The sequence below is a fragment of the Balaenoptera physalus genome (assembly GCF_965194825.1).
Source record: "Balaenoptera physalus genome assembly, chromosome: 14".
Classification (NCBI taxonomy): domain Eukaryota; kingdom Metazoa; phylum Chordata; class Mammalia; order Artiodactyla; family Balaenopteridae; genus Balaenoptera; species Balaenoptera physalus.
This window is the reverse complement of record NC_138893.1, coordinates 500,498-527,758: the sequence shown is the minus strand read 5'-3', so window position 1 is coordinate 527,758 and position 27,261 is coordinate 500,498. Positions and strand designations below refer to the sequence as shown.

At 36.8% G+C, this 27,261-nt stretch overlaps 1 protein-coding gene across 4 annotated transcripts in view; it reads left to right on the top strand.

Moving 5' to 3' along the window:
* Positions 1–24,040, top strand: part of REEP3 (receptor accessory protein 3) — a 97,635-nt gene extending 73,595 nt beyond the window's left edge. For 2 of the 4 annotated variants that reach the window (XM_082425636.1, XM_082425639.1), the window contains 6 exons: positions 1,130–1,206; positions 3,604–3,724; positions 3,898–4,011; positions 12,322–12,469; positions 20,192–20,346; positions 21,033–24,040. In XM_082425636.1, coding sequence (XP_082281762.1) covers positions 1,130–1,206; positions 3,604–3,724; positions 3,898–4,011; positions 12,322–12,469; positions 20,192–20,346; positions 21,033–21,089 — 672 coding nt within the window. In that variant the 3' untranslated portion in view covers positions 21,090–24,040. Of the gene's footprint in view, positions 1–1,129; positions 1,207–3,603; positions 3,725–3,897; positions 4,012–12,321; positions 12,470–16,903; positions 17,083–20,191; positions 20,347–21,032 lie in introns of those variants that run through there. The other 2 variants (XM_082425637.1, XM_082425638.1) reach the window with 2 other exon arrangements.
* The last annotated feature ends 3,221 nt before the right edge of the window (positions 24,041–27,261 follow it).

Genomic DNA, 27,261 nt, shown 5'->3' with positions numbered 1-27,261 from the left:
AGAGATGAGAGTCTCTGTGCTTAGGAAGGTGGAAAGGTATATTCTCACTCATTTGTGAGAATGAGTTCAAAATAAAATTAATATGGCAGTATTCCATGAAAAGGATTGGTACAGAGATACCAGAGTCTTGAGGACCTTTTAGGATGCTCTATTCCAGGCAAGAGGTAAAAATGTCCTGAACTACTGTCTTAGTTCTTTCAGGCTGCTATAACAAAAATACCATAGTCTAGGTGGTTTATAAACAACAGAAATTTATTCTCACAGTTTAGGAGGCTGAGAAGTCCAAGATCAAAGTGCCAGCAGACCCCATGTCTGGTGAGGGCCCACTTCCCGGTTTATGGTGGCCATCTTCTTGCTATGTCCTCACATGGTGGAAGAGCAGAGAGAGCTCTCTGGGGTCTCTTTTATAAGGACACCAATCACATTCATGAGGACACTACCCTCATGACCTAAAAACCTCCCAAAGGCCCCACCTTCTAGTACACATTCAGGGTTAGGATTTCAGCATATGAATTTTGAGGGGACACAAACATTTGGTCTATTGCAACTACTCTTGTGGTATTGGAGTAGAAGGAAAAGGATATGTGAAAGATTACAGGCTTATATTTAGGGCAAGAGGAAGAAGACACTAACCTTAGACTTTCAAAGTGGGTGACTAGCATTATGGATGCAACAAACCCAGGATTGTTCTTTGGTTTCCAAATAGTTTCTATATATCGAGAAATAAGGAATGCAAAATTTAAAAGACTAATAAAGATTAAATGTGGTCATATCATATACTATATGATTTGTATAATAATTAAATAGCTAGTAATCTTCATAAGGAAGCATGTAGATAAGATCTTTTAAAGAATTTTCCTCCAGTTAAGAAAAACATGTCCTATTTTTTCAATTCTCTCATTTCGGTTCCTACATTATATTGTATCAAGCCTAGAGATTTGTTATTCTTTGATTCTTATATCCCAAGACTACTGATGTAGTGATGTGAGGAACTCGGGCATAAAACCTGTTGAGAATTAAACCATCGCCTTCTGCATTTAATCCAACATACTATATATGATATATACAGTTTTTCAGAGTTGCAAATAACTTTGGTCTATTATTTCATATGTATTTTTATTGTTTCCAGGTTCGATGGATGATGTACTGGATTGTCTTTGCTCTCTATACTGTGATTGAAACAGTAGCAGATCAGACAGTTGCTTGGTAAGTTCCAGTGTTGACAAAAGGCCAGACTATAGACTCTTTATTAGGTGTCCTGAGTTTTTATCCTGCTCTGGCTGTTAACTGAGTGAATTTGATCCATCTACGTAATTATCCATTGTATCATTTTCTTCATCTGGTTTCCCCACAAGAACATTACTTTCCTTATGAAATCCCCCAGGTGAAGGCAGCTCACCCTTCTCCCCACATGCCACTCCCTGCCCATCTCCCACACACCTCCCACTACCTTGGAATAGAGAAAAGTTGGTTGTCATTATCTTTTTTCCACAATGATGACTTCAGACTGTTTTTTCTTGATTACTTCCTAAACGACTCCTCTTTTGAAGCCCACAGCATCTGGTTTTAGCGCTCCCTCCCCATCCTTAAAAGTCTCATCTACAAACATTCAAACTGGATGACGTCAAATCCACACAGAAACACCCCCCAGCACCAGCTCCTTGACTGCTCTATTCCAAACAGCATGGGGCAAAATTAAAACATGTTTATATCCTCAAGGATTTAACATTTTACTGAGGAGCAATACTTAACGGAACAACTTGAATCTCCTTGTGCTGTATTTCAGTAGTGCATTTCCATCTACACCTTTCCATCACTTGGAGAAATCCTCCTTTCAAACTCTTTAAACTTTTACTACCTTGCCACTATCTTCAACTGCCTTTGCTGCACAAACCTTCATCCTAAATTAGCCCAACAATTGCTTTTCTTTGCTTCTTTACCCAGGCTACCAGTTGAGCTGAAAAAAATCAGCTGCTCATATTGGTATCAGTTTGAAAGTCACCATTCCTTTTACTTGCTTTTGGTCAGTGGCTACTTCCATTCCCTCCTGTATCTGTTTCAAACATTTACTGTTCTCTGCTTAAACTGTCTTTCTGACTTTGCTATTCTCATCATATTCTCATAGCACACTAGGTCACATTGGATTGCTAGGAAAAAACGGAAGTCATCAGACTTAAATGTTCTTAACAACCTGCCTTTATTTATCAACTTCTCTGTATCTGCATCAATCTTTCTCTTCCTGCCTCTGTCCCACAGCTCATTTATTTACCTGTTATGTTTTGGTGTAGGGGTTTGGGGAGGGTTTGTTTGTTTTTAAGTGGCAGAACACAGATTCCAAGCCATGCTAGGTCTCTTAAATTTCAATGCTCTCTCTTTAAAGACTTCTATTTTTTTTCCCTGATTGCAGATGTAGCATATATACACTATTAAAAAGTAAACAACATAGAAAAAGCTTACCACGAGCAATGATAGTCCAGAAACTCCTCTGTAACTGCACTGTGCAGAGACCCTTTGTAGACTACACAAGAGTCATTCCTCACTGCCCCCTGCCCATCTGTCTCATCAGAAGAGCCCAGATTTTTTTTTATCATGTATCTTAGTACTTCATGTACCACAAGATGCTGGTCCCCTCATGATGTATTAGTTAACTTTTGCTGTGGCAACAAACAACCCTAAAAGCACAATGGGTTAGAAAAACAAACATTCATTTCTTGCACAAGCTATATGAGGACAAATGGTTGGCTGCAACTTTGCTGGGCTCAGTTCAGTTTTAAGTGTCTTCTTGTTCAAGGACCAAGGCTGAAGAAGCAGCTGTTCTCGTGGCAAAAAGCAAAAGCAAAAATTGAAAGCAAGAGGTTGGGGGTGTTGAGGTGAGGGAGTCAAAGGGCATTTAAAGCGTCTCCTTGCATGTGACATATGTCACACTCACATTCTGTTGCCCAAAGCAGGTCACATGGCTAAAGCCATGGCCATTGCTTGAGGAAGTGTATTCAGCCTACCGAGAAGGCACTGAAAAATCAAGTGGGAAGGGACATGGGTATATTACCCTAATTCCCAGGTTACCACAATGGCAATTCCATTCTCCTTTCAAGTGAACAGTTTAGGTCTGTCAAGTGCTGCAGTTCTGGCCAAATGAAATCGGAGGGGACGTTTTCTGGGAGTTCTAAGGGAAGGAGATGTGTATATGGGGTAACACTGTACACTTGACGCTTATAAAGGTGACTCCTGGTGCTTGGAGGTGTGTCCAGGGAATGCCATGACAGCTACGCTCTGCAGACAGGGTGGGTGTACCTTACTATCCTGGTTATAAATGCTATTAATGCCCTCTCTGAACTGCCACAGTCAGTTTGGCAGCTTGGCTGTGCTTGTCTAAACAGAGCAATCTTGTACTAGAAGGTGTGAATCACTCCGGGGGTCAGGTTGCTCTGATCTGTATAGTCAATGAGATTTTGTCAATTCAGACATGGTTGTTTCCCTGATCACAACTTTTTACATGTGAAAACTTAACCCAGTGACTGAACTTTGTAAAAAAATTTTTTTGCGATTTCCTCATGGTCTGCACTTTATTTTCACTGGCGTTTTTTTCTAATTTTTTCTCGTTAGGTTCCCCCTGTACTATGAGCTTAAGATTGCTTTTGTCATATGGCTGCTCTCTCCCTATACCAAAGGAGCAAGTTTAATATATAGAAAATTCCTTCATCCACTACTTTCTTCAAAGGAAAGGGTAAGATATACAGATTATTTCCACAAATCACTTGTTAGAAATGTATATCATCACATGCTATATGCTATAAAATGAGTGAAACTATTATGTTAAGGGGGAGAAGTCCCAGTTTTCAGCTTCTTGTCACTCTTTTTAAATAAAATTAATATTTATGGGTTTCATTTTTTTTCTAGGAGATTGATGATTATATTGTACAAGCAAAGGAACGAGGCTATGAGACTATGGTAAACTTTGGGCGGCAAGGTTTAAATTTAGCAGCTACTGCTGCTGTCACTGCAGCAGTGAAGGTAATTTTTTATTTACCTTTTATTTTTTTTTAATCCAGTGTCACATTGTCAATGAAAAAAGTAAGGTGGCTTTTTACTTCAGATCATTATAAAATTTTGGCACAAATTTACGTTCTGTTTATTTCTGTAATACTAGAAAAAAAAAAAGTAGATTATTTTAAAGGCATTTTAACATGTGTTTTCTATAATTGTTGGATATTTTGAAACTCTTAATTGATGATGAAATGAGAGCTAGTTAGTAAATAAAACATACTGGAAATTGTCATTTTGTCATAATTTTCCTACTTTATAACCTTAAAATAGTTTTGAGTAAATCACCTTTAGTAAAGATGACCATTCTTTCTTTCTCTGTCTTTGGTGTTTTTTCCCTCTCTCTCTCCATGGCAATATCTTGGTAGGATTTCTGGCTTACTTCTGCACCCATACTTCAACCAGTTTGAGGTAACTGATTATTCAAAATAAGGCATGAAAAATTTCTGTTCTTAAAACTTAAGATTTTACTTAGCCAATTACTAATGTCATGTGATGTGTTTTACAAGCCAGATTATCAAAGGAATGCCTTCTGTGAAAATTCGCATTATGGCTTTTGGATTTCTTTGCATGTAGTAATTAGTGTGGTTTATTTTAAATACCATAGCATAATTGGTTTTGGTGTGTAGTATATGGAAGGAAAACAGGTTTCAGATCCAGAAAGTGCTGAGTGTGACTCTCTAAGTAACCATCGGTGATTTACTTAACTTCTCAATTGGGAGGATGGCGAGGAGGAGAAAATGAGGTGGAAGAGAACTAAAGTCCTCCGCTGCTGTATATGAAAGTAGAGGTTTTAAAGTGGTTGCCTGCAGGGGGATGGAGAGAAGGGGACAGAGGGCTTCTTGCTTTCTTTTGTTACAAAATTTAGCATTATTTAACTTTACAAATGAAGTACATGTATTTATTTACACCCCAAAGAAGATGCTTTCTGAGTTTTCCATACTTAAAAGCAACATTCAACGTGATTCTATGGCAAAAAACTAAAAATTAACTTTCGACATCAAAAATTGCTTAGAAAATGTACACATTTTAGAACATTGTTTTAGGAAACATAGAAGCACACAAATCCCATTTGCTCTCTTCTTTTTTTTTTCTTTATTTGGCTGCATTGGGTCTTCGTTGCTGTGCGCGGGCTTTCTCTAGTTGTGGTGGGCGAGCGGGGGCTGCTCTTCTTTGTGGTACGTGGACTTCTCATCGCGGTGGCTTCTCTTGTGTGGAGCACAGGCTCTAGGCGCGCCGGCTTCAGTAATTGTGGTACACGGGCTCAGTAGTTGTGGCTCTCAGGCTATAGTGCGCAGGCTCAGTAGCTGTGGTGCACGGGCCTAGTTGCTCCTCAGCATGTGGGATCTTCCTGGACCAGGGTGCGAACCCACGTCCCCTGCTTTGGCAGGCGGATTCTTAACCACTGCACCACTAGGGAAGTCCCTGCCCTGTTCACTTTAACACTTAAATATAGTTTATAATCCTACATACTCTGTGAGACACCTCCCTACATATTGTCACTATTTTGTAGGATATTTATTTTATTTTGACTTACTACCGCCAAACTCTGTGTGAGGAATCAGAAACCCCAACTAGATCATCTTATCCTGGTTCCCTTCTCATTTATTTTTATTTTATACATACTTTGCTGCCATCAGTATTTAACATACGATATATTTATTCAACATGTATGTATTTAATGTATTTAACATCTATATGTATGTATGTTTTTTAATATTTATTTATTTATTTATGTAATTATTTTGGCTGCACCCGGTCTTAGTTGCAGCATGTGGGATCTAGTTCCCCGACCAAGGATCGAACCCGGGCCCGCTGCATTGGGAGCCAGAGTCTTACCCATTGGACTTCCAGGGAAGTCCCTATGTATGTATTTAATGCCTACCATATGGTAGGTGCTTGGGATGCAGCAATGAACAAAATAGATACAGTCCTTACCCTCACAGGCTACTACTGTCAAGCTGAATGTGTATTCACTAAGCGAAAATTTTACCTCATCTTTGGTTGCTTAGAGCCTACCCCTTGCCCTCCACTATGAAAATAAGCATTATCTGGTAATTCCCTGGCAGTGCAGTGGTTAGGACTCCGCGCTTTCACTGCTGAGGGCCAGGGTTCAATCCCTAGTCGGGGAACTAAGATCCCACAAGCTTCGCGGTGCAGACAAAAAAAATAAATAAAAAATAAAATAAAAATAAGCATCATCTCACAGAAACACTTTGCTGTAGAAAGGCCATAAAAGTAATTCTATGTTTCTCTGGCTTCTTTGTTGTTCAATGTTTGTTTTCATTTATACATTTAACAAATCAAAACCACCTCCCCACTTCAAAGGCAGGAAACAGAGATCATAAAAGTCATTTAAGTTACCACTGCAAAACAAACACACATCCTGTAATTTGAATTCACTTTGGAATGCTCTCTTTTGTTTGTGATCTCGTGATCCTTTTGTTATCAAGCTCACTGTATGAGGCAACCCTCACCATTCTCCTCATGAGCACAGGAATGTTGGCATCAACCATACTGGATTTTATTCATTAGAAATAGTCGTTAAATATGCTGAACACAGCATAATGTTAACACTATTTGCCTCAAGTTTTACTGTGCCTATTTTAAAGTAGGGGAAATTAGTTTCATCTCTGGAGATGTCAAAGAAAGGCGGTGTGATGGAAGAATCACTGAACCAGACACTTCATACGGAAGAGTAAATTGAAACTGAAATAGGAAATAGGTCAAGTTTAAGGAGAAACTGCAAGAAAGCTAATAGAAAGACTTGAGAATTATTAAACATTTTTTTTGCAATATATGGTTTGTTAAAAATATCTTTCAGGCTAAAAATATTGGACTCTCAGTGTGACCTTTAAAGATCAGCAGTACCGCTGACTAGTTTTCCCAGGTTGAACCGCCTGAGCATGTTAAAGATGAAAATAGGAATCTAATCAGAACATTTATTACACCGTAAAGCAATTTTCTGAAAATGTTACTCAGTTCTGTGACCTCATTACCAGGCATCTGTTACCAAGGTCAGTGTACAAGTTTATTTTGACTGAGCAAAGCACAAGCATATGAAGGAGCTTCAAGGATTTTACTGAGGATGTTCAACATCCCATAGCTTTCACATGAGAAATGCCGGTGGCTTTTGTACAGATGAGCAACACTCCTGCCGGACGAAGGACAGATGAAGAAAAGTACTATTAGTCGTATTAACCATCTCTTGGGATTTTCTTTGGCAGCCTCTTCTTGGTGAATCCTTTGGCAGATATTATAAAAAATCAATTATCACAGAAATGAGAGTATTAAAGTTAAAATTTCTGAAATCTTATTGACTGTAAGTGATGATGATTAGGTCAGAAATCCTGACATCTTGCTGTCTGTTTTAATGGCTTTCTGTTCGTGAAAGGATTTGAGGAGATTCAGCTGTTTAGTATCATCCATTGGAGAAGAAAGATGATATTTTTTTTCTCTGCAATCTAGGAAAGCACAATATTTTAATGAAAGTTGAATTCTATAGCAGTTGAGTTGTCAGCATTTTTTAGCCCTGATTCTGCCACTAATTAGCAGTGAGATTTGGGGCAGTCATCTGCACTGATCTCTCTAAGTATTTATTTTCTTACCCGTAAAATGAAGGGGTAAAAACTGACTTCTAAAACCCCTTATACTCTAAAACAATGGTTCTCAACTGGGGGCAGTTTTGCCCTCCAAGGGACATTTGGCAATGTCTGGAGACGTTGTGGGTTGTCACAACTTAGAGGGGGGTGCTGCCACTGGCATCTCAGGTAGAGGACAAGGACGCTGCTTAATATCCTACAAAGCACAGGACGGCATCCCCACACACACACACAGAATTATCTAGCCCAAAATAGCGTTAGTGCTGAAGTCGAGGAACCCTGCTCTAAAAGTATGAGTCAGAAAAGGCTAAAAGAATACATAAATACATATAGGTAGTTAGGGTGAGGGGTTACAAATAATCTTTCTTTTTTATATTTTTCTCTGTTACAAACATTCTTCAATAAATATATATTGCTTTAATCTTAAAACCACTAAAATGTATTTTTCACTTAATGCAAATGCAATCAATTCCATTCTAGGCTTGATCAGATTGTGTTAAATGTCCATAGGGAAAAGCCATTTCCCTAAAAACTGGGGACTAACCTTATCTGCAGTTATAATGTAGTATGTCAAAGATCAACAAGAAATAGAGCTTCATGGCTATTCATTATTGAACAGTAGCATAAAAATTGTTCCATAAAAGATTGTTTGTATGCTTGTAAGATTATAAAGCATTGCTGATTATGTTTTTGAATTCTTAATTTAAAAATGTGAAGAGGATAGGTTGAGGTTTTATACAAAGATGCTGATAAGCACGGTAAATTCCCCTTATTTAACACAAAATATAGTAACTTTAATGTAATATATAACCAGGATATGAAGTATTTAAACAGAGGCAGAATCGTTTGGGTATAAAGAAGTTAGAATTAGTCATACATTCAGGGTCCCTTTTTACAGATGCCAACTATAGACTTGGATAGTTGAGCAGACATTCAGATTCTCTAGTGCCCTTGGATGTAAGTGAGCTCTGTGTGAGGCCAGCTCGGGAAGCTGCTTCTCAGCTGAAGGATTCTTTCCAGAGCTTGAATGTGTTAGATTTGGTCCCAGCCCTCCCGCCCAGTCAGCCCTTACAGTGTTCTTAGTTTCTTAAATGGATGTTCTGGACTCATCCAAATTCAAACCCCGAGAACTCAGAGTTACCTGAAGGCAGGAACACTTCTGCTAATGATGTGAAATATTCTACAGAATGCTTTTTAATCACTTTGACTTTTGCTTTCTCATCATTATCTTTCTGTTACCTTCTCTTTGATTTTTAGGACCAATTTTAACAGACAGTGTACATACAATTCTGTAGAGGATGGGATCTAAAATACTGGGATATAGAATTACCTTGTGGATGGTAACGCCCTTCCAACTTATTGACTAAGACTGCTCTTTCCACACGTATTTTCCTCCTCAGACTAGAACCTGTCTTCATTTTTTTAATACTTTTTAGCTTAATATTGTATAAACCAAATGGAAGAAAATAAACAAAGCATTTTTAAATTTTTCTTTTATATTTCCCTATTTAATGACCTTACAGTGCTCTTTATTTGTTCACATGGGTTCTATTATATTTACTGTCCAGTGTCCTTTCCTTTCAGCTGGAATGACTTCCTTTAGTATTTGTTATAGGGGAGGGCTGCTAGTGACAAATTCTTAGTTTTTAAAAATCTTTGTATGTCTGAATTTGTTCTTTAAAGGACAGTTTTGCTGGATAGTCAATACACATTTGAAACTTTCTCTCTCTCAAAACTTTGGATATGGCATCCCACTGCTGTCCTCCATGGTTTCTGAAAAGGCATTATTAATTTAAACAAAATCTCAATATCTTTTGTATTGTTATTGACAAGTGACTATAATTCCCTGTTTATGCCCTCAAAATGTAGAAACAATTTTTCTTTTAATTATGGGAGTAAGTGATTTAGATACTGGAAAAATGATCAAGAAATGGATCAGAAATTCTTATAGTATACTATGTTACAATTAAAACTTCACTATACCATCTATGACTAATTTTGTAATATAAAGAAATTTTTGAAAAACAGAAAAAAATCACTCATCTGCCTAAACATCACACTGTTTTCATTTTTTAATATTTTTCCCTAACTATAACCATACTGCATACTTGTGCCCATATTTTGCATGATTTAGAATTCTGAGGTGGAGGGTAGGTATTTCCACTTAACATTTTATTGCAAACATAATTCCCTTATTAATGGACTTTTTGTGCTGAATATATAAAAATTAGAGGGAATAGGTCTGCCTTTAGCTGCAATTATTTTATAATGACACCTCTCCTTTAAAGCGGTCACATTGGATACTTATAATTTATGTAATATTTTTGAAGTTCACAATAGTGCAATATTTCTCTCCCCATATTATTTCTCTTCTGGACCCATTAGAAAATATTCAGTGGAAAAAAATGATTTTTCAAAGTGATAATGACTGTTGAAGTGCTGTTGGTCCTCAAGGAGGGTACAGCCCCTTTTTGCTTTTGTCTACAGTACCTGGCCTTTTGGGGGGATTGATAATACTTGGGGCTAGAAGGTTGGTTACTCAAGAGCTACATTAAAAGCCATACTGTATATAGATCACCCAGATACCTCAGGGTTGGTCCTTGCTCACCTTTAATGTAAACCTGAAGCAGACTCCTAGTGGGTGATATAATCTACCCATGTAGATACCCATGATTGTACCTGTAGTTTGGTGCTGAAACTCTCTATATAAACTCCAGTGTTTACATTAAAACATGCTGCAACCTATGGAGAAGTTTCCAACAGTCAAGAGTAATGAAAAAGAAGAGGCATAAAAAGAGTATTTAGTTTACTTATTACACACTCAATATCAGTCCCATACCACGTGCACTCAGAGAACAGAAGAAGCCTAAGATTTGTCCCTCTCTAGTTTCTTAAAATCTTGCTCTGGAGGCAAAATATATAAAGTACAGCAATAGAACTAACATTAATTTGTGAGTTCATTTGTGAGATATGCCCTAAGTAATTAGTTGATTATAATAATTAAAGATACCAAAGTTTGTGGGTGCTATAAAGCTAGACTGATTCAATGGCACTTTGACTCATTTGCATGCTGAGATGTACTTTCTTGAGTGGGAGGGTTTGGGAGTTACAGTAGAGGGTATCATGGACGTATATTATCATTCATTTGGCAATAGGCAAACAGTCAAGAATTGCTGAGAGAGGGCACAGAAATACAAAGGTAGGCATAGAGAAAATGACAGTTCTGAGAAAACAAGGCATCTGTTTCAGATGAGCACTGGTCACTTCCTTTCAGTGTGTGTCTGAAGTCTTCTGTCATCCTCTACTTAAGAAGCAAATGGTATCTGATAAAAAGAGAGTATAATGAATTAAACCTTGTCAAGAATGTTTAAACATGTGTGGAATCCAATTATTTTTATTGAGGATATAGACCCTTTAATAATTCTTTTTCATAATTCAAAAAATATGGTAGAAATTACAAAGCTTAAGTGGGGTGTGAAAATGGTGTTTGGGTTTGACATAATAGGATATCACTCACTCGGAGTAGCTAAATCAAGACTCATGAAACAAGACCTTTTTCTTCAGTGTAAAATACATGTTAGCAGTAATGTTGGAATGTTTGGTAGTGCCTTAGGCTTTGAAATTTAGAGATGAACCATTATGGATGAGTTTCTACACTTACATTATAACTAGAGGCAATCATAAATTCACATGTGTGAGAAGAAGAAATAATAAGTGTAAAAAAAACCTTTAGAAGAATACTTTTAATCCAGCTATAAATAAGAAATGAGTCATCTGTATGCTATGCAAATTTTCAAGTGGGTAAATTTAGAAATTATTTTTTTCCCTTTACAAAACTTTATACTTTGAGGGGAAATGTAGTTATGTCTGAGCAGTTCAGGAATGTCCCTTTCAAAGCTGTGCAGTGATGAAAAGCATTGAACTTTCTGCAGTAATGGGAATGTCCTGTATCTGCACTGTCCAATACAATAGCCACTAGCCACATGTGGCTATTGAGCATTTGAAATGTAGCGAGTGCAATTAAGGAGCTGAATTTTTTAATTTATTTAATTTTAGTTAAATTTAAATACCCACTTGTGCCTAATGTCTACCATATTGTCAAATTGTGTGTATTAGTAGGTATGCTTTGCCAGATGGTGAATTCATTAACTGAATATCGTTTCATACTCAAGATTCTTTGGCTCTCAAATTTTTTTTACTGTGTTCTAGGTAGAGCCATTACCATTCCTGACTTAGCTTTAAAACAGCATCTCTTTTACTTTAAAAAGTTCTTCTGAATCATAAACGTAAGCCTCAAAGTGCTACTTTTAGGAGAGAGAAATATTATGGTTGATGTTTACAGAGAGGATAAGCTCATTATACATTTTTTTACATCCTTGAATTAAATTTAAAGCTGAAATGTTTGGGAGTGGAATGCACTGATGTCTACAACTTGCTCTGAAATGCATTAAAAATTGATTGATGGATGGATAGATGGTAAATATTGTGGTAAAGCAGATATAGCAAAATATAAATGATATATGGGTATCCACTGTAGAATTCTTTCAACTTTTCTGAATGTTTCATTTTAAAATGAATAAGCTTCATGTTAAAATGTTGGAGGAACGTTAAATGGAAACATATTAAGTATTTTAAAGTGCATTTCTTTTCTTGGATCTATCACTTCTCTGTTAAATAGAGCCAAGGAGCAATAACTGAACGTTTACGAAGTTTCAGTATGCATGATCTAACAGCTATCCAAGGTGATGAGCCCGTGGGACAAAGAGCATACCAACCTCTCCCAGAAACAAAAAAGAAAAGTAAACCAGCCTCCGGTGAATCACCAGGTGTGCTTGTTTTGTTTTAATGTATTGTTCTTTCATAATTGGGATCTTGAGTCAAGATGGGTACTAAAATAATACCTGGTCGCTACCTGAATTTGGGTAAACAACATTTATTTTTAAGCTTATATTCTTGAGCTTCACACTTAACTGTATGTAGGTCTCCTCCTCTAAATTTTCTCTAAATAAGGTTAGTGCTTGCTTTTTGTTGACTCTGGAGATAATCCAGGTAAGAAAGTAGCAGTAGCGCCTTGTGCTGCCATGAATTTTTAGGAGCAGTGGATGTGGTTACCCACTACCACCAGCGCTAGTTCTGACCTGTGATCTCTACTCTTGCTACTCAAACTACGTAGTGGCATCTGAGTTTTATAATTAAACCCTCTTTAATGTAAGTGCTGTGAACAAAGAAGGATACTGACTTATAAGATAAAAAGTTTTAAGCAGGTGACAAAAGATGACAGGTTTGAAAATAGGATTACTCCAATGGAAAAATGTGTTGAAATCATGACTTGTAGACTAAGAACTAACTTGTTCTAATGTAAATTATAAGCATGTCATAGTTGATACATTCTAAAATTTTAGTAAATTTTTGTGATCTTAGAAACATACACATAAACAAAAAGACATAGTCCCTTAGTCATTTTTTTCGCATATAAGAAAGTTGTAGTTCAAGGCCCAACTGAGAACTAAGATCTTCAGGATATTTCTTATTAAAGTATTATTAGGTCCATAAGGTACAGGGCTACTTGATCTTTTTTTTTTTTTTTTTAAGTAGAAGTTTTCTTCTGAGGGAGACTGAAAATCATCCTTTATAATTAAAACCAATTTGAAAAGAGCAGTCCCAAAGTGAGAGAGTAGCATTGACATATATACGCTACCAAATGTAAAATAGATAGCTAGTGGGAAGCAGCTGCATAGCACAGGGAGATCAGCTTGGTGCTTTGTGACCACCTGGGAGGGTGGGAGGGAGACACAAGAGGAAGGGGATATGGGGATATATGTATACGTATAGCTGATTCACTTTGTTATACAGCAGCAACTAACACACCATTGTAAACCAATTATACTCCAATAAAGATGTTAAAAAAAAAAAAAAAAAAAAGGGACTTCCCTGGTGGCACAGTGGTTAAGAATCTGCCTGCCAATGCAGCGGACATGTGTTCGATCCCTGGTCCGGGAAGATCCCACATGCCGCGGAGCAACTAAGCCCGTGTGCCACAACTACAGGGCCTGCGCTCTGCAGCCCGTGAGCCACAACTACTGAGCCCGTGTGCCACAACTACTGAAGCCCGTGCTCCTAGAGCCCGTGCTTCGCAACAAGAGCAGCCACTGCAATGAGAAGCCCACGCACCACAATGAAGACTAGCCCCCGCTCACCACAACTAGAGAAAGCCCGCGTGCATCAACGAAGACCCAACGCAGCCAAAAATAAATGAATTAATTAATTTAAAAAATGAAAGAAAGAAAAGAACAGTCCCTTCTTATAAAGGAAAAATAGTGAACTTTGTTCTAAGTTCTCCCCAGAATGAATAACTTTAAAAAGCTGGTGGCTTATCTAAGAGGTAGTAATTAAGTATTGGCCATTGATTAAGGTACTAATGCCTTTAAGAGTGAGGAAACTTTGAACCTTGAACCATCATCCTTAATACTTTAATAATGTAAAAGTAGTCCCTAATAGGCATTTTCTTAATATGCATTTTAAAAATTAGGTATACTGATTTTGTTTATGGGGACTGCTATATATATTTTGCTGATTTAGACCAGTAATCTGAGCCCTTTATCAGCAGTTTATTCATAATTATACCTTAGAATTGGTTAAGAATTATATTCCAATTATTTAAATAAAACCAGGATTATAAATTTGAAAATCCATGACACTATTTTTATGGTATCCATCTATTAAATTTAAAATGGTGTGACTAAAATATTTTAGGATAATGAGGTGTTAATTAGTTATTCTGTTAAATTTTAAACCATGCAATTAAAAGAACAAGAAAGTTGGGAAACAAACACTGTCATACACTTTTTATGAGAGTTTAAAGTAGAATAATCGTTTTTGATGACAGTCTGGCAAGAATTATCAAAATGTATTCTTTTTAACTCAGCAAGAAACTTCTAAGAACATGTCATAAGGAAATAATCAGACAAGTGTTCAAAGATATAGGTACAAAGATGTATGAATGTTCGTCTTGTTGTTGTTTATAGTAACAAAATATTGGAACAAACCAAATTCCTAAGAGAAATGGTTAAACAAAAAGGTGGCTATTAGCCGTGAAAAATAATAATGTCAGTTTATACGTATTGACATGAAAACAAATCCAGATTGGGGGCGGGGGGAACAATAACAGTGAAACAATGTGTGTGTTATGATCCTATACCATAGAGGCACAATAGATAGACGATGAAATGGATTAATATACGTAAAGTTATTTTTCAGATAAATGTACATAGAGGAGAGTCTGGAAGAGAGTCTAAATGCTGCTAACTAAAATGTTAGCAGCATTTACCTCTGAGTTGTGGGTTTTTAGTGATTTTTTTTTTTTAATCAACCTGTTACCCGTAAAATCAGAAATAAAACAAACCTACTTCTTGTTTTGAAAACAATTAAGGTATTCTTTTTTTATATCATGAATTTTTTTCTATTTTATTTACTTCCAAACTTCCTCAAGAAAAGCAAGTTGGTACATTTTTTAGTGTGGGAAGTATATTTATATTGCAAAGTCTGTTTACTAATAGTTCATGTAATCAATACAGTTACCTCAGAACACAAGCAAATTCAAATATTTGGAAAAGTGGTTCCCTTTTGAAAACTAGTAATGGTTTGCTATGAGCGGTTTGAGGTTAGCTGATTGAGAGAAGTCTTGCTTCGATGAAGTTACTCAAGTCCGCATGTTGTCACTATGGGAAAAAGAGCTCCCTCCAAATGCTTTTTTGTAAGAAAATAGACACCTTGAACATGATGTTCACTTCCTTAGAAAGAACACCACATTCTGATAAGTGGAAATATTTTTTCTGCAAAGAACCTGCTGCTCCCATATTAGTTAAAAGTGGTTCAATATTCAGTTTCAATATACCAGCACATAAAGAGATTTCTGTTTTGTCTTGTTTTTGATGCTTTACATATTTATTTAATCCTTAAGATGACTATGCAGGTTAAATATTTTTATCCTTATTTTGTAGATGAATAAGCTGAGACTTAAGGAGATTAAATTACTTGTCAAAGACCACATACTCAATGACAGAAATGAAGTATCCAGGGTTCCTAACCTAATTCTTACTCTTTTTTTACTTTATAAAGAGACTGCACTCAGTGAGACACTTGGGCTGGAACAATGAATTCAAACAATTTGGCAGGGGTGACCTTAGAGATGCTTTAGTCAAAGATGGCAAATAAGTGACATGCCTCCTCTCTGCTCCTGTGCCCATGGCAGCCATTGCTAATGGATTGTGGCACTTCCCACCCTGGCTCAGAATCCCTCTCAACACAGTGCCCCAGTCAGCTCAACTGGCTCAGAGTTGGCATTCACATAGAAACGTATTCACCTCCCATCCGCCTCAATACCTTACCAGATAGGAAAACTGAGACCCAGAGAGGCAAGACTCACTCAAGGTCTTAACAGCTGTTAAGTGGCCAAGTACTCATTTCTCCTCACATGGATCCAGGGCCCCTTCCACTACGATAACTAAGGCCCCTTCCAAGTCAACTTTCCATGATTCTGCACTTACATTAATACATGGAAACTGCTTAGAACAGTGCCTGGTCCACGCTAAGTACTGGATCAGTATTGGCTATTATTATTATAAGGGGGGAGGGAGGGACTTAAAATATACCAATTCTAAGATGTAGGAGCTATGAATAAAACCAGGTCAGTTTGCAAAAGCATCTGCTACTTTTCCTAAAATGGTAACAGAGCTCTGGGCCAAAGGTGGCCGAACAGCTGCAGCCTTAGGCCTCAGGGCCCCCGGCAACAGAGACTCTTCATTCTTAGGTCCTCAGTCACTCCTCCTCAGGAATGTGCGTGGACAGCCCCATTTTGAGGATTTTGCCCAGTCTAGACTGATGACGGAAAGCAGCCGACCTTAGCATCACCTTTGTCGGCGCCAGCAGCACCCCACCAGCTTCCCCTTGCCTGGGCTTGGAGGACCTGCAAACCATTCAGCCAACTCGCCGGGCTCCTGTTCAGATAGGGCATCCAGATTCGGGCTTTTCTCATAATCTTGGGTCTCCCCCTCCTCTGAAGTCTTTAAAATCCTCGGACAACTTTGATTAATACTGTTTCCACCACTCACAGCAGAATTTTCATATACTCATTTTCAGGTTTTTAAGTGGAATAGAAAATGAATATTTTATTGAAGATATTTGACTTGACTCCTCTCTTTTTGATGCAATTTAGTTTAATAACTTGCTAAATTAAGCTTGTCGACTTCATCTCCTAACAGATCCCAAATTTGGCTACTGTCTCCTCAATCCCTGGACTCTTATCATTTCTGGCCTGTGGTACTGCAGTAACCTCCCTGCTTCCAGTCTCATCCACTTCTGATTCATTCTCCAAAGTACAAGAAGACTCTTTTAGAGAACCAAAATCTAATCATGTCACCCTCCGATTAAAATGCTTCAATGCCCCCTCCCCCTTGTTCTCTGAAGCCCAAACTCAATAGCGTTTGGTATATTAGCTCCCCAGCCTTGGCATCCCACTCCTTCATGTGCTCGGTGTATAGAATCATGAGTCTTTCAGGATTCGGCTTGGCCACCACCTCCTACAAGAAGTCTTCTCTTACCGCCCACTTCCCCCTACTGTGTGCTCCCGTAGCACCTTGTCCTTGTCTTCTATTTACAGCATTTATTACAGTATTGTCATGCCCACTAGACTCTGTCTCCTCTACTGGACTATATATTTCTTAGGGTAGAAAAAGACAGTTGTGTGTTTTTCAACATAGTATCCCCCATAATTTAGTACACTGCCTCACACATAGTAATATTTTTCAAATATCAATACTTGTGGAATAACAAATCAATCCATCACTTTTCCTGAAACAATATTTAGAAAACTAAGATTTTTTTTTTTAGTTGAAATTAGGAAACAAAGAATAAGATGTATATATAATTATTGTTTTGAATGTAATTCCAATTCCTAATCACATAAAGTGAGAGGCAATTAAAATAGCAAGGGCCGTCTTTGTTGAAATGTAGCCTTATGCTTCATCTGTGGCCTTAGAGAACTTTTTGATCACAGTCGCTTCCTTTCTGCTTCTTTCCTTGATTCTTTATTCTATGTTTTACCTTAGTTTTATTATATTGGGATTAGGTGTATTATATAAGCAACAGGAATAGAGAAAAATCTACAAATGGCAATCTAAAAATATTTTTTCTGGTTTATATTCCCCATTTATAGAAGTAATACAAGTTTTTAAATAAAAATTTGGCAACTTTTTTTAAAAAAGGAAAAATTAAGAAATTTAAAATCACTTAAAAGCCCACTTCCAACAGATATAATGGTTTCATTTTTATGTTTTTCAACACTTTGTTTCTGTACATACATTTTTTTCCACTTAATATTGCACCAAGAGGGTTTTCCCAGGACTACTGACCCCATTCCCTCCCCTGGCCACACTGACCTCCTCACAGCTCTTCCACATAGTTATGCTTCCCAATGCCCCGGGGCCTTTGCACATGCTGTCATGTCTACCTAGAACAAACTTCCTCTGACTGCTGCAGGAAAGCAAAGGATCTTGGCCTATGTAATGACTGATTCTACTTCCAAATCCTTCCTGATTTCTAGCCTAGAAGTCTGGCAGCATAAAATTGTACTTCCTTAATATATAATTAAAGATGTTTATCTTATTATGAGACCAGGAAGCTTTTTTTTTTTTAATTAATTTTTATTGGAGTATGGTTGCTTTACAGTGTTATGTTAGCCTCCACTGCACAACAAAATCAAAATGAATCAGCTATACACATACAGATATCCCCTCCCTTTTGGACTTCCCTCCCATTTAGGTTACCACAGTGTATTAGGTAGAGTTCCCTGTGCTATACAGTATGTTCCCATCAGAGACGAAGAAGCTTAATTATAACTCTTCATGGTTTGCTTAGTGATGCTCAAGTTATTCATGTCCTATGAGAGCAGATTAATAAACAATTATTCAGTATACTTTTCTTCACATGCAAGAAGTCCATCTCTTGCCCCCTCCTGAGCCTGGAAAACCTGCTACTTTTTTCTCATCTGAAGAAGGTATCTATGCTCCTTACCTTTATTGGAGGAGAATTTGAAATATAATGGGGCCTTGTAACCTCACCCCTGTCTTTTTTTTTGGCCGCTCCCTGCGGCTTATGGGATCTTAGTTCCCCAGCCAGGGATGGAACCCGGGCCCTCGGCAGTGAAAACACAGAGTCCTAACCACTGGACTGCCAGGGAAGTCCCTCACCCCTGTCTTTATAACCTACGTAGTACTCCAGTTGCCTTAGACTTGAGCCCCTCTCTTTCGCCATCCAGGCAGTAGTTCTCAAAGTGTGGGCCCGGGACCAGTAGCATAAGCATCACCTGGGAACTTGCTAGGACTGTAGATTCTCAGCCCCACCCCGGGCCCAGCAATGTGTGTATCAGTAAATTCTCCAGGTGACTCTAATATGTGCCAATAAGTTTGTGCTAATAAACTCTAATAAAGTTTGAGAACCACTGCTTCAGGAATGGGAGTGTTCTTGTCCCTGAATCCCAGCCCCAGGGTGCTCTCAGATTTCCTGACAGTAACCAGCCTGACTGGATGTTTGCATATTGGCCAATGTTAAGTCTTCGTTGCTACACATAGCAGCCTGTTAGCACACCCACGCGATCCATCTCTCACTGACCCTCCTGATGCTGGCTATTTTCTTTGACTAACATCAGTCATCATAGCCTGTGGTGTTTCTAATTACTGTACCCTGTCTGGCTGGGTTTTATCTTAGCAGCTGCAACAGTGTTGGTTTAACTTCTCCATCACCTGCCCCCAGTGAATTATCTTGCCCGAAGTTCTATCCCCTTTGGGTCTTATATGACTCCTTAAGTTCACTATACCATTTCTGGTCTTGACAAAAGGTTTGACACGTTGGGGGGGTGAGAAGGACCCTGAGTCCCTAATTAAAGTCAAAGGTACAAATAACAGACCAAAACACACTGTTGCTTAGGTTGCTTAGAATTCACAAAAAGGGGACTTCCCAGGTGGTCCAGTGGTTAAGACTCTGCTACCAATGCAGGGGCCTGGTTTCGATCCCTGGTCAGGGAACTAGATCCCACATGCCACAACTAAAGATCCTGCATGCTGCAACTAAGACCTGGTGCAGCCAAATAAATAAATAAATTTTTTTTTTTTAAAAAAAGAGTTCACAAAAAGGAGAAAGGGCAGGAAGAGGCTTTTCACTGTGTATCTATTTATATTCTTTGATTTTTGAACAAGACAGCCGTGTTAACCTACTAAAAAATAAAGTATTTTTAATTATTCTGAAAAATGCATAGTGAAAATAGGAATGGCCAGGGAAAACTTCCTGGAAGAAATGCGTTATGAGCCTCCTCTAGAATAGTGCAAGGGGCAAAGATTGATGGTAAAGGTCAGGGAACGCCTTCCAGATGAGAGAGGGAGAAGAGCAAGCTGGCAAATGCAGACCATGCAGAGAACCGCCAATAGACAGGGTGAAGAGGCGGTGCTGACTGGCATCCTTTTACCAAAACATGCTGGTTTTGACAACTCGTCTAGGTGATGGAATTCCACTGAGAGATGGAGATGGGAAAACAGATGAAGAAGCGGATGGGCCATATTCAGATGATGAGATGTTAACACACAGAGGGCTACGAAGATCACAAAGCATGAAATCTGTGAAAACCGTGAAAGGCCGAAAAGAGGTTAGTCAGGTATAGAGTTGTTTTCCCAATGATTACTATTAAGGGATTTCCCTGCTGCATTATCATTTAGGGTATCCGTAAATGAAGGATTGGAATAACAGAGCACCGGCTATATTTAAAATTCTTTATTCAGATCAGATGGATTAGGATCTCTGGAAATTTAGAAAATGGCAAATTCCTAGTCTTCCACTATAAGTAGAAAATGGTATTCTCACATAGCAAAATCATACGGTTGATGTGAGTACCCAGTGCCAGCCCTACGTATATGCAAAAAAAAGGCAGCTAACAGTATTAAGTATGTAGTTTTGTTTTGAACCAACTCTAAATAAGGATTAAATAGTAAAAGTCTATCCATAATAATATATTGTCTTTGTGCCCAGAAAGCATTGGAGGATTTCAGCGAATGACCTCAGATTATTGTGAGCAATGTTCATTGACATGTACCCAGCAAAGCATAAATAATAACAGTTAATGTTTTCATTTTTTATTAGTGATAATAATCTGTGCATATATGCAACATAATGCCAACTACATTTTGGAGTATATAGGTAGTGCTGTCTTTCGAGTACACACTTAGCGCATAATTGATTCTTTATATCAGAAAAGTTAAAAAATTAATTACTGTGATTGTGAGCTATTAAGTCCTGTCTTACTTCAAAACCTAAGTCATAATAATAACACATTTCTCTCTTCAGGTGCGGTATGGGTCACTGAAATACAAAGTGAAGAAGAGACCACAAGTTTATTTTTAGTCATGTACATGTCAAGTATCCCAAGACAAATTATGCTAATACATCAACTTTTTTTTTTAACATCATATATTCAGGATTTATACATTAAAATAATTCTTTAAATTGTGGTGGTGATAGGATTTACTTTCATCTATTTAAATAGTTTTTATTTCTTTAACAATTACTTCCAAATCTTGACTACTAAAGGTAGTTATGCAAAAAATGATAGATAGATATATCAGAAATAATAGAATACTGTGTTATCTATTGTCACAGTCTTCAGAACACTGAGTGCCTGGGATGTAAAGTGAAACACAAACCCACAGTATACTTGAAAAGAGTCTTTTTATGGTTCAAGATATACCAGACTTTGTGATATTGTATTGTGTTTACCTGTATTTCTGTTACTGTCCTCTGTATCACCTGAGGATAGTAATTAAATAGGCCTCTGATCTAGCAGTGATAGAACAAGGGTATAAGATAAAGTATGCTTTATATTCTTCAAATTTTTACTTTCTTAATACTTTCTAGTTTTTCCACCATCAACTGAAAGTTTTCAAGGCAAATGTTTGAAAACCAGGTATCTACATAGCACTTTCATTCCTGACTAGTTTTGCACACTTGAAAATTGTTTACTTATTTTACAACTGTACATTTATTTTAAGTTTTATTAACACTGTGTTTATTGTTATTTGTCATATTCTGGCATGTCAAATTTATGCCTTGAATTACATCATCTCTTTTCCTGTGGGTTTCATTAGTTATATTCATTTAATTTTAATAATAAAAACCAGAGCTTATTTTTCAATTTTAACTATTTTTACTTATCTTCTTTACAGATAAGAAGTTATTTTAAAATTCACCAGCTTCCCATATTTAGCTCTATAGTGTAGTTGAACTTAGCATGTTTTTGTTAACACTGGTTATGTTTTCAGCTTTTAAAAGTGGTAGCTTTTGTGAAATGGAGTCAGAGACCAGTATAGCACTGAGGTATCTTCTAATTCATGAAATTAACCAACAGCCAATCCATTCACAAGCTTGGCACTGATACGAGCTGCTGATTTATAAATCTGTCATTGACTAGAACCATTTGAATCACTTCACTTCTGGCTGAGATAATTTCCTGAAGATACCTGCCGATGCAAAGTACAAATGTTGTTAATCTTACATATTAGAAGTTATTAGAATAGATTTTAGAAAAATATCATTTTTTTAATCCAAGAGAAATTTGAGTTACTGAACTTTGAGGTTTCTTAGGTGGCATAGGTAACTATGCATTATGAACTCTTAAGTAAATATATTTCTGATGATGGTTTTAGTGATCAGTAATCAAATTTGTATGATTATACTTGTTCAGATAATTTACTTGATTTTTCTGTTTGTCCAAAAGAAAAAGCAGTGAGAGAGATTTGTAAGATCTTTGACCTTTCTACCTTCTAAGAAATGGAGCCACCTGGCAATGTATATTCAGGACCTACTCAGAGTGTTGGTAGAGAACAGAATGTTTTACTCAGGAGTACCTTAATATAATTCATACATTTCTCTTGATACAAGTCTTAAAATGTCTGATAGATTATCTCACATTCTTGATAAGTACCACTGAGTAAAACTTCATTGAACTTATTTTCCCCCAAAGTTTAATTCCATGAATATCTTCATCTATTTTACCTTTACCAATTTTTAGCCTCTTCGTTTCTGGAAAGACTCTTTGTGTTCAAAATTCCTATGAATTCTGGTTATAAACTCTTGGAAGACAGTTTTATTTATTTTGCCTAGTACTAGACTTCCCAGTATAAATGCTACCTGTGCCATGCTTATCTTTCCTACACAAAGGCAATGTCATCTCAAATTGCCTGACAAGGTCATGTAAGTAAGTGACTTTGTATCAAAAACATTACCTTTGGGGGCTGATTTGCACCACTGTATTTTTTTTCAAGTCTAACTTCAGTATTAAACCTGTTCTTTAATTATAGTAAACTCATGAATACTGTCCTAAGTTGGAGGAATTATTTATCCCTCTACACTTCTAGAATCAAAACGTTTAATGGAGGACAACACTAGTTTCAAAGAGATAATGCAAGTCCTTCTGTTTAATTGTATCTCTTTACACTTAACAATGCTTCTTCTGATGTGTTTGTTATATCCTTATATACAATCAATGTCATTTTGCTGTTCTATCATTTCCTTTCTTTCCTTTTCTTATATTTCTTAAAATTTGCTTCTTTTCTTTTATGTGTGTTTTAGCATGCTTTCTTTTGAATTTTGTATAATAAACGTATATTTTTGTTTCTTTTAAGGTGGAACAGGTCATTTTTTGTTTTTCTGCTTTTAAGTCTAATGCTTTTAAAAGAGGTATGTTAATCCCTAGAGCACAGTGCCTTGCTTCCCCCATTGCTTACCACTTGGCGGATGGGCATTGGATGCTGCACGAGCCTTTAGGGCACTGTTTTGGTAGCTGTTAAAGTTTATCCAGAAATTGTAGCTGGTGTTTTATTTTATTATATAGTCATTCAACTTGTTCATAATATTAACTATTTCCAGGGTTTGTTTGGAAGTACCAACTGATCTATTCTTTAGTTCACCATATTTTTTCTGGTATAAAAATGGGCCAGAAATAAGCCTTATTGCTAAGGAATTAATTATGTAAACCCCCATAGACCCTGCATAAGATTCCCTCCACACACTTCCCTATATGTATGTGGAATTGGGTAGAAAATGAGGCTGCCAGCATTACCAGTTATAAATACTTGACTACACAGATTGATGGAACAAAATTATTAAAGTGTTTTCAGGGAACTTAATCCATATGTCACCACCAAAGATTTCTACAGTGTTATATGGTATGCAAATATTCCAAATTTCTGTAAAACATTGGTTAGATAAATGTTTCTCTTTCTTTCTTTTTAAGTAACACAGTTTATACTATGGAATGCTTGAACTTTTGTGTTATTAAAAATAATACAACTGTTAAATATTAGTAATTTGTATTTTTAATTGGAATGAACTAAATTTTTATTTTGATTTTCTTTTATCAGGAAAAATAAGAAGTTAATATGTATTGAAAAGCAATTTCCTATGGTTTTTTCTGTTTAAGTTGATCCATTTGCAAAGCAGTTATGTAAATTTTGAAAAGATCGTTATTATGGTATGCAGTGTATGTTTCTCAGTAAACATCACTTAAGAGTAAAGCTTTCTGAAAGGAAAGTACAGCATTTATTCTCTTAATGTTTTTAAGATTTAATCTTCTAGTAGTTTTCTACAGATATAATGTATTTTAACTCTTTAAACATTGACCATGAATTAACGTTTTCTCTTCTAACACCTTTTAAATCTATGTACTTTAGTAGTTAAGAGAAAGCAGTTTTGCAATTTTTAATCCCTTTGTAAAGGTTATCTTTAGGCCTAGTATGGCGGTAATTTTACACATGTGGTTTGTGAAAACTTTAATATAAAATAAACTCACTTTATTAGTGATAACTTGTATTTTTTTCCTGTGTCAGAATATATATGTTAGGTTCCATGAAATGATATTATTTATTACTGAGTGTCTCTTGATTACATAGTAGACACCATAGGTACACACTTAAGATACAAATCATAGAGCAAATTATAAAAATCATATACATTCTTTGAAATATTGCCATTTGCAACAACATGGGTGGACCTAGAGAATATCACACTAAGTGAAGTAAGTCCGAGAAAGACAAATACTATACGATATCACTCATATGTGGGATCTAAAAAGTAATACAAATGAATCTATATACAAAACAGAAACAGACTCAGAGACATAGAAAACAAACTTACGATTGCCAAAGGGGAAAGGGGTGGGGTATACATTAGGCATATGGGATTAACAGATACAAACTACTATACATAAAATAGAGGGCCTTCCCTGGTGGCACAGTGGTTAAGAATCCGCCTCCCAATGCAGGGGACACAGGTTCGAGCCCTGGTCCAGGAAGATCCCACATGCCACGGAGCAACTAAGCCCGTGCGCCACAACTACTGAGCCTGCACTCTAGAGCCAGTGAGCCACATCTACTGAGCCTGTGTGCCACAACTACTGAAGCCCGTGCCTAGAGCCTGTGCTCTGTAACAAGTGAAGCCACCACGATGAGAAGCCCGTGCAGCGCAATGAAGAGTAGCCCCCGCTCGCCACAACTAGAGAAAGACCGTGCACAGCAACAAAGACCAACACAGCCAAAAATAAATAATAAATTTTAAAAAATAAATAAATAAAATAAAATAGATAAGTAACAAGAATTTACTGTATAGCACAGGGAACTATATTCAATATCTTGTAATAACCTATAGTGGAAAATAATCTGAAAATATATATATATGTATAACTGAAAAAAATCATACATTCTGGAATGTTCATCCATAGGATTACAAAAGAAACAACTGTTAAATTGAATGTTAGAAAAAGAAGATAGGAAAAAACAACCAGTACAGAAACCCTAGCCATCAATTTATATTGTTAGCTGTCTCAGACATAAAATATAACACAAAATTCAATTTTATGTATCCTGGAAATGTTCTGGGGTTCCATCTGTTTTAAAGTCAGATGTCTGTCTGCCTCACATTTAAACTTTAAAGAGAAAGCCTGTGTTTAAAAAAGTTTCTTTGTGTGACTTCATTATGATATATAATGTTTTAAAGTATTTCCAAATGGAGTTATATTTTCACTTTTATTAGGATACATATCCTTGTGTTGATCCAAAGAAGTTAGAAATTTAAATAAATATTCAAAAGAATACAATGAATATATGAACTGCAACATTTTTTTCAGTGTTTTATTCTCCCTTTTAGTGGTTCACTGTTCTTCAGAAAGAGATTCATGGAACAAAAATCATGTCAGAGACTGATTCATTGTTCCCTGGAAAACATTCTGCCTTTTACCTACCCATCAGTATTCTATTCTTGAAACTCTCTCTTTATGGTCTGGTTTTAGTAACATTTTTTAAATTGCTTTTTTTTTTTTTTTTTAAGTATTTGTGTATTTCTTTATTTATGGCTGTGTTGGGTCTTCGTTTCTGTGCGAGGGCATTCTCTAATTGTGGCAAGCGGGGGCCACTCTTCATTGCGATGCACAGGCCTCTCACCATCGCGGCCTCTCTTGTTGTGGAGCACAGGCTCCAGACGCGCAGGCTCAGTAATTGTGGCTCACGGGCCCAGCTGCTCTGCGGCACGTGGGATCTTCCCAGACCAGGGCTCGAACCCGTGTCCCCTGCATTGGCAGGCAGATTCTCAACCACTGCGCCACCAGGGAAGCCCTAAATTGCTTTTTATAAGACGATGCTTTGAACTGAAATTTTAACACACAAGATTGATAACTGTCCATAAGTATAGGATACTAAGAGACTGTGCTCAAAAAAGCAGGAAAATCACCCCATTTACTCTTAGTTTACCTGGGAATCCCAGATTAAGGACAAGAGGAAAGAGGAGAAAAAAAGGAAAATATGGTATTTTGGCACTATGTGCAAATCAAATAATTTTTTCATTCAAAAATATTCCTTGAGTGTCTACTGTGTGTGGTAGCTCTGCACAAAACCTATGTCCAAGTAGGATAGCATAACAATTAATTTAAGGAAAATAATTCTTGCTTTAAAAATAACAAATTCATTGTTACCAAGTGTTCGGATTGAGTATTATTTATGCTTTGATTTCTCCTAGGTTATTGAATAATTTATTTGGTTTCTCTCAAAGCAAGTTTTGGTTTTTGGTTTGTTTGTTTTTTTTTAATTCTTGGTTCTCTTCTTTCCCTTACCTCTTACATCTGATACATTAGTAAGTCCTTTCGGCTCTCTCCAAAATATATACTGAATTTGACCATTAAACTCACCTCCCCTTCATTTTCCCTATTATAAGCCATCATCATCTTTCACCTGGAGTACTCAGGGCGTAAATGTTATTTAAGGCAGAATTTCTTGAAACTTTACTACATTTTTTGTAGCCTTGCAAATTTTGCAAGGTGACTTTTAACCTTGAGTGCCATAGTTTCTTATCTTTTCAACTGTATTTTTGGGAAATACAAAAAGAGATGGTTGTGAAGAGCAGCAAAGACCCAATGCAGCCAAAAGTTAAGTAAATGAATAAATCAATTTATTAAAAAAAAAAAAAAAAAAAAAGCAGGAGCAGACGGTTTTGCACATCAGCCTTGGAAGAGAAGTTTTTCTCTTCTAAGCAT